This window comes from Lagopus leucura, unplaced genomic scaffold (assembly GCF_019238085.1).
Source record: "Lagopus leucura isolate 7727_CA_CO unplaced genomic scaffold, USGS_WTPT01 Super-Scaffold_100027, whole genome shotgun sequence".
Taxonomy (NCBI): Eukaryota; Metazoa; Chordata; class Aves; order Galliformes; family Phasianidae; genus Lagopus; species Lagopus leucura.
In genome coordinates, this window is record NW_024962278.1 from 7,399,435 (window position 1) to 7,414,502 (window position 15,068).

A 15,068-nucleotide genomic window follows, 5' to 3' on the forward strand; every position below is an offset into this window, starting at 1 on the left:
CTCCATGGAGGTGAGGTGGGTACCCTTCCTCCTGGGCTCAATGGTTCCTCCCAGCCGGGGAGGTTTGCCTGGATCAAACAGGAGCCTTTCACAAGAGGAGTCTTAGGATGTTATCCCTTGATAAACCTGTTGCAGGAGCCTCTGTAAAACTGTGCTTCTCTACCTAACTTAAAGGTTTTTGGTCCAGCAGCTTCTATGCGCTTTCTGCTGCAGCTTTTATCTCTGCAAAATCTTAGTGCACAGATGTTAATGTGTATGTGGGATTTAGCAGTCAATAAAGGAAAAAAGAAGTCTTCTAGGGTTTGTATTTGCTTGCTTTTAAGCAACAGGTGATGGGAAAAAGGAGTAGAAATCTTTGATATGTGAGTGCCTCCAAAATTTCAAACTATTATTTAAAAAAAAAATAAAATAAAATAAAAAGAGTGCTGCTAATACAAAATCTCCTCTTTGGATTTACCATCTCAACACTCTGGTTGCTGATTTGCTTTTCTGGTTTTTATGCATACGCAACGTGTTCCTTTGTTGAGCTTGTATTTATCATGGGACAGAGCAGACGCGGCCCATTCTCATTTTCAACACTCATTTCTTTTTGTCATCTGGAGGGAAAGTATTACCTTTCTATGTAATCTCTACGAACACTTTAAACAAATAAAGCCCCAAAGAAGTTTTTTTTTGTTTTGTTTTGTTTTGTTTTTTAAAAGGCAAAAAAAAAACCCCTAGCAAATAACAAGTAAAGGAAAAGCAACCAACCAAACACCCCAACACCAAACAAACAGGACAAACACAACAAAAACAAAATTAAAAAAAAAACACCCAACCAAGCATTTCTTGTGTCTTTAATTATGATTGTACTTCACTTTTCAGGAACTTTAATTGAGAATCTACTATTAAGCTCTTTTTAGCTGGTAATCATCAATTCTAACACCTTTCTAATTAGTAGATTTTACAAACACCAAATCATGGAGATAAGTCTCCTATTGTTCTGAATGCTTGATTGAATGAGAAGCAAAGGAAATAATTCTGGCAGGCTTTTAGATAGGGATCAACAAATCTGAATAAATTTGCATCATTTTTTTTTCCTTGATTAATAGATCTGGAAAATTAATGCTGCTTTTTATGGCTTCTATTAATAAATTCTTTTGAGAGAAACAATCTATGCGACTATTAATGCTACCTATTTAATCTCTGGAATGCTGCAGGATTAGATTAAGTTCAGTGAAAATGCTGATGTGTCTCCAACTGATGTTATCCCACAGGCAATGATGCGAACCAAAGTTCACAGAAGGGCTCCCCCTGGACAGGGTATGTATGGAGTCAATTGCCAAGCAAGATTAAATAATAAGCAAAATATTCAAAAGAGATGCACTGATATTGTTTAATGTTATTAATAAGTGCCAGCCTTTCGCTTCACTATTAATGATGTCCGCCTCACTCGTCTCCCAAGATTTTGAGCAGAGGGGGTATGTGCTCAGCAGGAAGGTTGTATGCACCCAGCACAGGGAAGTGGGTTTTCCCTTACAGAGGCACAGTCTGTGCTCCTGCCTGTCAGTTCTTTCTGCATGTTGTGTTAATGACTGCTCTTATTGCTCTAGACCAAGTCTGCTACTAGGGCTGTTTGCTTCCTCTCCTCCGCAGCTTATTCATGGCTTTCTCACTGGTGTGAGGAGATATTTCATCATACAGTTTCTCTCCTTCAAACTTCGAAAGATGAATCGCAGCATGTTTAAAAACTCAGGTCAATGTCCATATGGTGTCAGCATTCAAATACATGCACGCATTTGTTTGCCCTCAGCAAATACTAGAGGGACGTGCACTGTCTGCAGACAGAAAGGCACAGCATTTAGGAAATGTTTAATGTGTAAGCTTGCATGCTCATGTGATTTCACATTTTGGCTCTGTGGCTATAGAACTTTTTTTCTGTGATCCAGTGAGGAGTGCTGGTAGCTGGCCTTGAGAACGCTATCAAAAGAAATACATGTAGGTCTGTTCTGGGGAGGGGCTGAGTGGGAAGAGTGGGCATAACAGCTTGGGGAAGGAGAAACACTAGTGTAGGGCTGTCGTTTCTCTTAGGTGCTGTGGAAGCTTCTCATGAGCCCTGGCTGGCCCCTTGCAGCAATCTCCTGCACGTAGTGAAGTGCTCTCTCTCTGGGCTGCCTATACATGTGATGTGTGCCTGAGGATCTGAACAGAGCCTGTTTGTTACACTTCACATCTGACTTTTTTCTGTTGAAGTGAATGTACCGCTTCACTTTTGTCATCTCTTTTTCTCTAGGAGGAGTCCGTCTTTGGTTGGGTGTAGCAAGAAAATAAAGGACGATTCAGGCCGAAAGGAAACATAAAACTATTGAAATTGTTTTCATCCAGATCCTGCTAAAATTAGTGAGAAGACTACAAATGATTTAGATGAATGCAGTTTCTCTGTTGTTTGTTTGGCATGTATGTTTCTGCTGTTCAATAGGTTTGTTTTTAGAGTGGCTTAAGTAGCTTGTTACAAGATATTTGAAGTCATTAAGTCTGATATTTCACTTAGTTATTAGTTTTTGGAAGCTTTTTAGTGAGCATAGTATTGTGACAGTTTGCTTGTAAAAGAATAAAGACCCACATTTAGTGTTGATGTCTATTTTATTGTTTTTTTGTAGCCTGTCAGAATCGTAAACAATTTCAGTAAAGCAGAACCCCATGCAGCATATAGAAACATTTTTGTTCTTAGTGATTTGAATAATTTTGATTTTGTTATATTAAAGTAGCACACAATTACCTTTCTGCTCACTCATCCATTTAGACATGAATCTCAGCAAATATTTTGAATTTAGAACTAGGTGAATGTTTCCTGCCTCACTGTTCATCTTGAGGCCCCTTATGATATCATCATAACCAGAAGGCATTCACCTAGCTGATTTCATTAACACAGTCTCATTTTCTTCTGTTTTGGAGTTTTACGCTTAGACTCTTGACTGTTAAAACCTTTTAAACTAGCAAATTGTGTAAATGGAACACAAAGACTGCATACAAATAGTGTGTATACAAGCTTCATAGGTAAAACATTCACCTGTCACAATTAGACATCATTGGTTTCAATAAAAGGATGCTTTTCTCATTGCATAACGTCTTACTGTTTGCAGACACGGTGACTGGAATGTCAGTGCTGAGCTTTAATAACATGCCAGTGATTGTGTCATTAAGCAGCAAAGCATTTAGAAGGGTTTAATCTCCGTTTACTTAACAGCACAACTGCAAACATGTAAATGGCATGTGTCCTCCTGACGGCAGTTCTGGCATCAAGGTGGTTTTCTTCTGATTTGCAGTTGAGTAAAATTCTGATTTGACTTGAAATAGTTGACATTTCAGCTTGTGAAAGGAAGTGAGAAAGCAAAGTACTCAATCAAGACATGATCATTTTTCTGGCAGAGCAAAAATGTCACAGTTCTTTGGTATTTTCAAAATTCGTGTTTGGAGTTGCATGAATTTGGTTATTTGTTTAATAACAGGTATAGTCTTCCGGTTCTGTCACTGTAATGTTTGCATGAGGAGTACTTTATAGACACAGACTGTAAACTGTGGATTTGCTGCTCTGATGTTTCTTTCCTTGTAAGCTGCAGCTTGTCCCCTTACTCGCACAGATGGAAGTGGCCCTGGAGATGAAGCTTTAGTGCTTCTGCTGTGCTGCAGCTTTTTCATCCAGGTGTGGTGGTGATCTGAGGAGAAAGCCTACAAAGCATTAATATGCCGTATGACTTTATCCTTGTTAACATCTGTCTTCTTACCTACTTATTTTAACCCTTTTCCAACATGCCCTTGTTCCGCCATCACCCCACTGGCAGCCTACTCAAGAATCCAGCCCATGTCTGGGGGACAAGGTGGTGAGCAGCAGGGCTTCCCAGCCTGGGGGGTGTGTGATAGTGCAGGCAGGGGCCAGAAACCGCCTCCCAAAAACCCTGTGGTGGTGGCAATGTAATTAATTGGTTGGGGTCTGCTAATAGAAAAGAACTTCTGATTGGTGTTACTTTGAAAGGGATCTTATGTTTGAAATCACTGTGGGACAAATCAGCTAATGCAACAGGACGGGAAGATACCTGCTGGTTTAGGATCCATTTCTAACTCTTTGCATGATTTCTAATTTTTCTGGGCTTAGTTTCCAGTTCCTTCTCTAGCTTTCTGTTGCAGTGACCAGCTTTCTAAAGTACTGTTTTGAACAACGGCAGTCAGAGCAGTTAAGCTACTAGGAAACCAACCTAGAGAAGAATTGAACTCAGGATGTATGAAGAAATCCAACTGACATGTACACTGTCACCATCCTCTCAGATCCCTGTTGCAATGGATTCTTTTTTTCCTTTCTGTGGTCACTTAGGTAAAAACTGCAAAAAAGGAAATAATTGCTGTGTTGTGCTAAAATATCCTTGTATAACCTAAGTGGCATAGGAAAAAAATGAATTGTTTATACAGGAATAACTGTATTTAAAATCTCTTTATTAAAAGGAATCAAAAATAAATAAGGGAACCTCAGGGCACTGGATCATTCGCTTGAGATTCATCAAACAGCTGACCCTTCTCTGAAGTTTTTAATCATCACCGCAGAAGCAAAACCAAGTGTCGTTCCATCCTGCTGTGGATCCTGGGTAGCAGTGTTGTTCTTTCACATTCTTCAGAACACATACCAGTTACCTGAAGTTTTTAATAACAAATCTCACTTGGAGTGTGAACCGAAGCAGATGTGCGAATATAGAGGTCACGATGTTTCTTTGCTCTGCAGCTTTTTTTTCTCTGGACGTAATTTACCTTTCTACACAGAACAAAAACTAGCATATTGGGAAAGTTCAAGAACAATCCTTTCAGCTCAGCCTTGTGAACAGCTGCCAGAGATCTGAGGAGGTACGTTGTGGTATTGAGGTGGGATGGAGCAGCTGGAGCTGGCAGAGTAGCTGGAGGCGTTGCTGCTGAATTCCTCTATCAGTAAGCACCAGTGCCAGATTTTGTCTCAAGATCTCAGAGCTGGTCTGAAAAGACATTGTTTTGTACCATGTTTTTATAAATACAGATGACTCTGTAGGAAACTAAGTGATGGAGAGTAAGGTCTTCAGTTAGAAATTTACTGGTAAAACAAGTTTAATGGGAAACAGCACATTTGCTAGGACTGAAATATTTTGATTGGAAGTTTTCCAACTTGGTGAGTTCTTTCCAAACTGAGGTCCCCTGGCTCCTGGAGCATTTCTTGTCTGTCATCTTGGGAGCTGAAGCCTCTCATGTCTGCCCAGAGACACCAAGGCTAGAGGGCTTGAAACTCTAGCCCATGCTGTTAGGCTAGCACATCCAAAATCCTGGGAGTTGATCTCCACTTTGATTTCCATGCCTGGAAGTGCTAGGAGGCTTGGCCAGAGGCAGGCCTGTTGAGGAGCTGTGACTTTGGGCAGGCTTCCCTGGGCAGATCTCAGTGACAGGGCTGCGCTGAGTCCTGGGTGCTCTCACTGCTGCTGTGCCGAGCTGCTGCTGTCAGAGACAGTGCCACTGATCAGCTTGGACTCGGGAACTTTGGGATCTGTGTTTTGGAAGTGTTTCGGTATTTCTGAAGTGGCCTTTCTGGGAATTTCCAGTTTGTGGGCATTTTCAGAGGAGTTTCTTTCCTCCCTGATTTGGAGCAATGCCACCAGTTCAGATAAAACCACATTTCCTGCAAACTGGAGGCTTGGCTCGCCAGGCAGCTCTACTACTTGTGCCCCATCTGCTCTGGTGTTGAGATGAATCAGATTCTGCTGCCCTAACAGCAGTGATTCTGCAATCCTATGGCCTGTGAGGCTATAACTTGGCCATCACCAAGGCTAATCGTATTTCACTGCTATTTCCTTCCATAAAAAGATTTCAGCTCTTGAGAAAAGTTGAGAGCAGGATGTGAAGCTTCAACTATGGCCAGATTTTGGGAAAGAATAAGGTGACCTTTGTGTTCACTGAACATTTATACCAGTAAATGTCTTTGTCTTTAGGGCCTTTGCTGGTAGTCGATGTTCATGTTTTAACTTCAAAACATCTAATACCACTTTCCATGGCCTCTGACTAAAGAATAGCCTTCAGCAGACAATTCAATTCTATTCTTTGGGGGAAGAAGGGGACTTAAAGCAAATTTTGTGCAGAAGTGACATTTTATGTATGTGTGCAGTAGATCCTGATATATAAAACCAAACAGGATACAACCTTGATTTATAGCTCTTGTAAATAACACTCAGTGACAGGTTTGTGTATTATGTATATTTTCATTGCATAAGCACTTATATAACTGTGATGATAGAAATTTGCATAAAAATTGAAGAGACCATACTGCAATGAGAGTAGCATAATAGCATTTCCAGCAAATGGAAGTAGCAGATGAACCTACCATGTTAAGTATATGAAGGCCACAGTGAATTTTAACAAATGTTTATGGGAAGCTCTTCTGTTGTCAGTGACAGCAGCACAGACATCTGATGGGAAAAAATATATATACATTTGAAAGTTTTTCTGCTTGCCTTGTAGCTAGTGAAAATGGAGGTGCTGCAGGTGGAGCTGCAGGAGGTGCTTCATTTGTTAGAGGAAAAAAATATGGAGGCTGTAAATTAAATGGGAGTATGCCTAGATGCAGAGATAGGAGGAAAACCTCTTGGAAGATGCTGTATACTTGAACTTCCTGTTGTCTGTGGCACCTTTTAGGTCAGACTGTATTGCATCTTCTGCACAGTATGCACAGGGGCCTATCAGTGAGAGATTCTCTACTTCTTGCTCTAAACTGTAGGCTCACATGTGTCTCAGCTGAGAGATTTTGTTGAATTCTAAATGTTGCTGGGCTGAGTAAGAATATGTCTGATTACTGTAGTCTTACCGGAGATCATGACAAGAGTGTGTTCATGCATGAAATTTATTGCGTGCAGGTTCATTAAGGCACTGATCCATGGTTCCTTTCCTCCAGAATCTTTGCAAACTCTTGTATTTTGAAATGAATACTTAATTAACATAGCATTTTTTTTTCCTGTTCTGCTCTATGCTTATTTTCTTGTTCCCAGTGGATGTATGAAAGAAAGTCAGCATTGCTGATGGAATTCTGCATAATGGATGATCATCATAGCAAAAGCAACAAGTAGTTAAACCCAACTTGAAATACCTGTGATCACTTTTTACACCCTTTCATATTTAAAATTTATTGAATTCCAAGGTAAAAATTCTTGACTGTGATGCTAATTTTTCCAGGAAGGATCTCCCAAGGAAAAGAATGCACATGAACTTCTCGCTTCAATCTGTTAGCCCAGACTGAGCAGAACAACAGGGGCATGAAATGAGGAGCAGCTTAGAGCATGGCTGGGCACTGCTGAGACTTGCCCTGTTATAACCTCATCAGGTCTACTTGGGATTTCAGTTAATACGGTAAGATTGCTTTCGGTGTTGATGTGCTCTAAATGTTGCTTTCTATCACAGTATGGTGTTATCTAGAGGAGAACTTGGATGTGAATTTGTAACTGCATAGGTTTCTTGAGTCACATGACTCAAATCAGGGCTCAGTTTGCCTTAAGCTGTCTCCTGAATGCCTCCTCAAGCTCCTCTTGAGCTCTCTTGAGTGCTCTTTCGGACTCATTTTGAAATGAATTGATGGGAATGTCTGAGAGACAAACCCGATCTTTCATCGGAAGAGCCCGACGTGGCTGGTGTTCCAGCATTGCTCTGCCTCCGCAACTCTGGTTTCCTGAGACTGTCTTCATGGTGCGCCTTCAAGTTTTGCAGTTTCTCAACTCAATACTTTCAGCCGGTCCATCTATTTTCAGATACTTCTACTGAGTGCCTAACGCCACTTTTTCAGTGTTTGAAAGCAGATAAAAGCAATATTACCTGCAATAATTTATAAGAACGCTGCAAGGAAAGTGCGCAGTGTGGAGGAAATATATCTGAAGAAGAGAGGTAATGACCATAAGATTTTCACAGATCATGGAGCGAATACGGAAAATAATGTTCATGAGCATTGAAGAGCAGTTGATTTCTATGTTCAGACCTGGGGAGGCTGACATTTTGTTTACAAGTTGCAGAATTCTTGAATACAGTGAGAAGTTCTCAAACCTTGCTGCAAATACTCTGCCTCTTAAAGACAGACAATAATCCTCAGTGTAAACTGGTAATGAAAGCATTAATTCCACTTCGATTTGTTTAACTGAAAATAGAAAATACATCACGGGAGTCTTATTAAAATAATCAAGAGAAGCATATATTTTTGTTGACAGAAGGCATGTGGTTTTTATTCCTCTGGAGCCTCATGTTGCTCATACTGCTGCTTTGTCTTATTGCCATCACTGATTTGCTCTGTGTGGGTGGAAATGTCAGACTCTGTGTTCGTTCCATAAGAGCGAATTCACTTGTCGTGTTCACTTGGGTTTACTTTCGTGCTGTCTGTAGAGAATGTTCTCTTCTAGGATCTTGCTAGCAACTTTAAGTGTGCGTAGTTTTCCATAAAGCACCCTGCTTTTACTTATTGCTGGGAGTTGTGTCTCCCTGTGAAGCTGGCATTTGGCATAGAGGTATTTTCAAATTGAAATCGAACGTATGACCTGAAGTAATTAAAGGGATGGTTCAGCCTCACAGAGAAAAAAAAAAGTGGCAGTTGAGGATATCATGCAAGGGACAGCTTTGAGGGATATGGTATCTCCCTGCACACCTCCCTCTGCTACTTTGCCAACATTCTCACTTGGCGCCACCAAAAGACACTGCCTGAAATCTGCTCCTATTCTGAAAAGTCGTAAGGTAGAAACCGCATCTGCTCACTTATCACAAGTCCTCCTGCTGGGATTCTCCTAGTGATAACCTGGCTCTAACTGCCAGTGCTAGAGTGCTGGCAGATTGATCTGCATTCTTGGGGTTATACAGAGTATCCCCAGCAGAACTGAGTTCTGTTTAGTTATCAGATTTGCAGCTACATGGAAAGTATTTAGCAGTGGAAGAAATGCACACGGAGGTATGGGATTCACCTCATTGCTGCTTAGCTATGTTACGCAGAAGAGTACTCAGGTATAACCAACTGAAGGTAATACATTAAATTCTGCAAGCATATCACTGCATCCATGGGAGTAGACAAGCTAAACAAGCAGGTGCCTTACTGGCAACTTCATTTTTCATGGTGCAACCACAATTCCCATGGGTTTGCACAAGTGATTCTGGAGATATGAAGTGACTGTTTTTGCAAAAGTTGTTGCTGAAGACATTTTTAAGTAAGAGGATCTATCTACTTGTTGCTAGGACAGCATTTGGACAGTAGAACATTCATTACTGATGTTGACATGCATAAAAATAGTTTGGTTTTCAGGTCATGGTGCACATTTTCACACTATGAAAGGCATCGTTTTGCTTTTCAACAAAGCACTCTCATGCCCCTTTGTAATTGCCAGATAAAGATAGAAAACCACCGTGCCATTTCTGTGCAGTTACAATGGAATTGTTTCCTTTGCATTTTTTTAGTAGTATTTCCCAATCCCTCAATTGAAAACGGCTCTTTTGCTGAGAGAGGAGCCAGAGTAGTTCAAATATATGCATTCAGTAGAAGGTAACTGCAGAGTCTGTGACTCTTTGGATAGTCAAATCACTTCACGTGGTGTAATCTGTAATGTAATGAATGTTAGGGAAAGAGCTGCTGTTTTTTTTGTTTGTTTGTTTGTTTGTTTGTTTGTTTGTTTTTTATCTGTCATATGGGAAAAGGCTGAGAGTGTTGGGAATATCAGCTCTTCCAGTTGAAGTGGGCACTCCGCAGATGTTTCCGCTAGCCTGAGGGATGGGATGCATGAATGATATGGGGTGGTCTGATAGCAGCCTACTCCAGTGCACCTGCAGAGCTCTTTAGGGGTTGGTGTAGAATCTGGAGTGCTGATAATGTCTAGGACAAGACTGGGCTTCTGCTTTTTGTGCTTTTAGATTTTCTTACAACCTCCACATGTTGAAGGCCCTAAAGATCATCCTGAGCCAAATGGCAACATGACATTCATCTCTGCACAGAGCATGAGCAAAGGGCTTTTCAGGATTTATAACATGTTGGTTCTGACAAGGTGCTGGCACAGGTTGCCCAGGGAGGTGTTGAAGTCACTGCCCTGTAGGCGTTCAAGAGCCGTGCATGTGTGGCACAGTGGGCAGTATTGGGGTGGATGGGTTGGGGCTGGATGAGATGATCTTGGTGGACTTTTCCAATGATTTATTATTTCTATGATATATTTTCACAGATCCCATCCCTGATGAGTAATGACTGGGTGATTTCTGGTATCAGTGCAATCATAAATTATTGATTAAATTGGTACAATCTAATAATCCTTATTAGTGAGTGGGTTTGAATTGCCTCTTCAGACTCACAGAGCATAATCCATGGAGAATCATGATTGGATCCATAGACGGACTGTTGGACTGGATGACCTCTTCCAGCCTTACAGATTCTATGACTGTACGACAGACTCTACGATTCCACATTTTCCTGCCTCTTTGGGATGCGCACTGCCGCCTTTATATGTACGTATCTTTTCTTGGCGGGTCTGCAGGAGGTGTAATCTCTAATCTCAGTGAAAACCTTGTTGGGTCTCGAGTTGACCCCAAAGGCCACCTCGCAGCCCCCGGCTCCCTCTGATGCCTGCAGGGGGCGCCGGGGCGCGCGGCCGTGCGCGGCGGGAACGCCAGGGGGTGCCCGAGGCCGCGCGGGGGCGCGCTCGCGGCGGGCGGCGGCGGCGGCGGGAGGAGGGAGGTGGGAGCAGCCGCCCGCGCCCGCCCTCAGTCGCGCTTGCGGAGCCGCAGCCGCGCGCAGCGCTGTCCCTTCAGCACCGCCGGCACGCGGCGGCCGCCCGCTCCCCTTCGCATTCATTTCGTTGCGGCGAGTGAAAATTAAGAGGAACCTTCCCGCCTCCGCGCCGAGCCGCCGCCAGTGACCGCGTGGTTTGCAGTAAGTAGGGGCTGGGGGAGGCGGGAGGGGCGACCCCTGGGGCTGCGGGAAATGGGGGAGCGTGTGGGAGCACGGAATGCACATGGGTGCAGGTGCGCAGCGGGAGGGGGGCATCGGTCAGAGGGATGGGGCAAGATTTGGGGCGGTCGGTGCTGCTTGAGGGATGGTGTTGGCAATGGCGGGGCATTGGGAGCGGCCGTGTTGCACAGAGATGTGTTTGTGGGGCGGCTGCGTGAGGCGCTGCAAAATCCATGGGTGAGGTCAGCCTCGGTGGGGCATGTCGTGTGCCTGCAAAGCCAGGAAAGCAATATGCCAAGGCAGAGCGAGCTGGGCAAGGCAGAAATCCTCTTCCCGCTGCCCCTCTGACATTGATCGTCTCAATGGATTTAGGTCTGGAAAGAAAGGTCCAAGCATGGTGAAGCTGGGGAGTAATTTGAACGACAAGAACAGCAAACCACCATCCAGCGAAGATGGGTTTCAGACAGTTCCTTTGATCACACCTTTGGAAGTAAATCACCTGCAGTTCCCAGCTCCGGAAAAGGTAAAGCAGAACCCAACAGCACTCCTGCATGGCCATACACACAGACACTGGGTTTACTGCCCCATGGGTTCCGCTGCCCTGTGTCCATCAGTGGTCTCTGATGAGAAAGGCTGTGGCATAGTATCTATACAGTAAATAAGAGGGTGTCTTTCATGCCATGTTTATCTGCTTTAAAGTGGCAAATGAACACACAGCTGTCCCCTACTCCTTCCCTCCTCAGAAAATATCCAAATATTCCTTCATATGTATAAGTGGATAATGCTTAGTGTGTTTCTATTATGAACACTGGAGAAATTGAGGAGCAGTTTACAGTACGTAACTGTTATCAGTAAGATTAATTGCCTGCACTGAGAGTAATGTGATGACTCTTTCAAAATAAGATGCTATTTTAATTATCTCACTCAAGCTTTGTTTTCTTCTCTGTAGCTGTGCAAAGCTCTTTTGGGCATCTGTGATGCTGCTTTTTACCCATGAATTCCCCCATCCATAGGGTGGTGATGGAGCTATCCCACGTTTGGTATCCCCAACTGGTCCCACCTGCCAGGGAACAGCTTTCTCCCCATCCCACTCCACATTCTCAGAGCTGAATGCAGCACTAAAATGTCCAGAAAGGTGCCCCAGTGATTGGCTGAGGTTTGGAGGCTGGGGTTTCTTAGGTGCAATGCATATGCTGGGAAGTCTTTTGTCAATATTGATGCAGCGCTGGTGCATATCAATACAACCTGGTGAGGACGTGATGAGATCATAAAAATCTGTATGCCCCAACAGTGCTTATAAAAACAAAGCCTGTCTGCAGTGTAGTTCCCAGATACCACAGAGATGGAGCCAACTCACTCGAAAGTACATGACAGAATGATTAGATCTCACAGGATAATGGAATAATAGTAAAATTAACACTGATTATTATTGAATATACATCATCTTTTTACTGTAGCACACAATGAAATTTCTCTAAATACATTAGGAGAACATGATGATGATGTGATAAAACTGTCTCGATAGACAAACTTAGTTTATTTTATGATGGAACTGAGTCAAATGCCTTGACATCCTGGGAACCAGAGGCAAACCAGAGAAAGGAGTTAACTTCATTCCCCATGGGCCTCATGGCAACTAGGAGAAATTTTACTGCATTCAGGAGAGTTGTGCTCCCATGAATTGTTGTGAATGAGAGGATAAACTGGCCTTTGTCTATGACTCTCATCATAACAATTAGGCAAAATAACTTAGGCAAAGCAATATGGTTTATGACAAATGTCTGGGAAGGTCAGAGGAAAGTATTGGTGTGTAACAGTAACTCATCTGATGCTGGTACAAGTGGCTTTTTGATATCACACACACTGTTGCATGATGTGAAATATAATGGCTAGTGTATCAGGCGAGACATGGACAACCTAACAAAAATCCTTTCAAGCTAATAAAGTGGTAATGACTGTTCTCACGACCATCACATTCCAATTGCCTGTTGGTGCACAAATATTGGAGCGTATTGGTCCGGTGTGATTCCGTGCTGATTTTCCTGTTCCAACATGCCTACATCGATAATTCACATGTTGTTAGGTTACATTACCTTCATTAGCATACATTAGTGTCAATGCATCTACTGACATCTGTATTTTTCTTTGCTGGGAGAGTGGGATGTATCTCCAGGAGAGCTAAGCATGATTCAGAAATCATTAGAGTCAATGGTATTGATTCCTGCAGGCTGTGGTTCAGCTCTTGTGTGCAGTAGACCCAGAGTTGACAGTAACTGAAGATTTGTTACCAAAAGGAGAGATTATTTGTGATAAAAGCAAAATAATTCACTGCCTGTTTCCTTTGCACTTTGTAGAACAGATTCTGTGAGAGTGAGTTCACCCTGGGGCAAAGGGTTCACATAAAGACTTGAGAATAAGGAGTGGGGCCTTAGGTGAAAAGCTTGGCTGAAGGTTAAGTGGTGGGGGAAACTTAAGCTTTGTACTTGGAAAAGCAAAGCTGCTACTGAATTCAGTAAGAATTCAGTGAGCCCGAGGTAGAGCAAACATGGATTTCAAGTCTTTCAGAATGAATTTTTGTTTGGACTTGCCCTGCAGTCAGTAGGCAGATTTAATTATTAAAAAAAAAAAAAAAAAGAATAGGAAAAAAAAAAAGAAAAAGCCAACACAATACAGAAATCAATTTGACGTTTTTCTGTGTGTTTGCCAAACCTGCCAGCAGTTGATTTTAACTTGTGAGACAGGCAGCACAAACCAGGGTGCTTCCTGTGCCTCTTGCATGGAATGTTGCAGAAATCACTGGAGGTAAAAGCGGTTTGGTGCTGGGATCTGAGTGTATGAACTCAGACGGGTTTTACTGTCGTTTTCCTAAATGCAAATCCACTGCTGCTCGCTTTTATCCACCAGGAGGCAATGCTCCTGGCCTCCAAGCTTCTTTCAAGGAACATCTCCTGTGCCACTGCAGCAAAGGGCTGTATTCCCTGACATTTTCCTGTGGCTGAAATCTAGAGTGGGAAAAATACCCAAGCACCTGCTTCGCATTCCCTTTTCTGGGCTTATCTTGGCCGTTAGAGGATATCTTCATTTATGATGCTGCAAGCTCTCAACCCAGGTTTGTCTGTTTTGTTTTGCAATTTAGGGTGCATCAAAACCAGAACAAGGAGGTTTGGCAGTAGCTTGGGTCTGTGTGTTTGCTCTAGCTCCAGTCTAGTGAAGTGAGGAAGGCTCTGATCCAAGACACATTGGGTCTGTGCTGGGCAGCCCACTGCTATTACTGTGTGCAGTAACGCCTTCGCTTTGTGTGTGTATGGTGCACAGCAAAGATTTTCAAGCACTGTTAATACGTAGACCGCTGCTTTTTTTCCAGCTCAGTCTTAGACACATGCATGCACGTCAAAGAAAAACAAACCTGTGGTTTGTCAGCATACTAATCTGTGTATCTCCTGAAAAGCAACCCACAAAGCCCATGGCATCTACAGACTGAAAATCATTCTTCTGGGCTTTAGATATCTGAATTTTTCCTTGCTTTGAGAATATTTTTGTAAGTGGAGTTGGCCTCTGTAGTTGTTTCACTGTAGCTTGACCTCTTTCCAAATGATTTTTTTGTGTCTGTTTCTACTTTCAGAGAAAGGATACAGAGAAAGGCCATCAAAGTGAGACTTGCTCATGTGATGTAATTCCTGAAACCCATCTCTTTTCAGACAGTTCTTGATTAGAATAAATCACGTGGTGTAGGGGAGAAATACTTAAAGCTATGCATTAACTTACTGGCTGTCTTTCGGGCACGCTTCCTTAACTAGTTTGTGTTCTGATGTGCTGTGAGCTTGGCAGCTCCCCCTGATTCCCACCTTGATGCTGTTGGTGTTGATGCACCAAGCAAGGATGTCTCCTGCAAAGGCTCACATTCTTCCTTCTGCAGCATCAACATTCTGTCTGCAGCTGTATGGCTGAAAGGGGAAAAATATCCCCAGGATGGTAATTTTTCCCCCTAGGGTGCTAAGCCTCGTATGCATTTATATTTATTAACTATCACCAAGCTTTTCTCTTGCTCCTCCCTACTCTTGCTGGTGAGCATTTGCAGAAGGCAGGGACAGACACTCTTGAATCATTTTTGCTGGAATAATAGCTGTCACTGGTGTCA

At 42.8% G+C, this 15,068-nt stretch overlaps 1 protein-coding gene across 5 annotated transcripts in view; it reads left to right on the forward strand.

Annotated features, from left to right (window-relative positions):
• Positions 1–1,911: 1,911 nt before the first annotated feature.
• Positions 1,912–15,068, forward strand: part of NSG2 (neuronal vesicle trafficking associated 2) — a 42,870-nt gene continuing 29,713 nt past the window's right edge. Inside the window, exons 1-5 of one of the 5 annotated variants that reach the window (XM_042880777.1) lie at positions 3,384–4,348; positions 4,477–4,869; positions 7,210–7,383; positions 10,330–10,488; positions 11,303–11,453. In XM_042880777.1, coding sequence (XP_042736711.1) covers positions 10,358–10,488; positions 11,303–11,453 — 282 coding nt within the window. In that variant the 5' untranslated portion in view covers positions 3,384–4,348; positions 4,477–4,869; positions 7,210–7,383; positions 10,330–10,357. Of the gene's footprint in view, positions 1,978–3,383; positions 4,870–7,209; positions 7,384–10,329; positions 10,489–10,791; positions 10,913–11,302; positions 11,454–15,068 lie in introns of those variants that run through there. The other 4 variants (XM_042880779.1, XM_042880778.1, XM_042880776.1 and 1 more) reach the window with 4 other exon arrangements.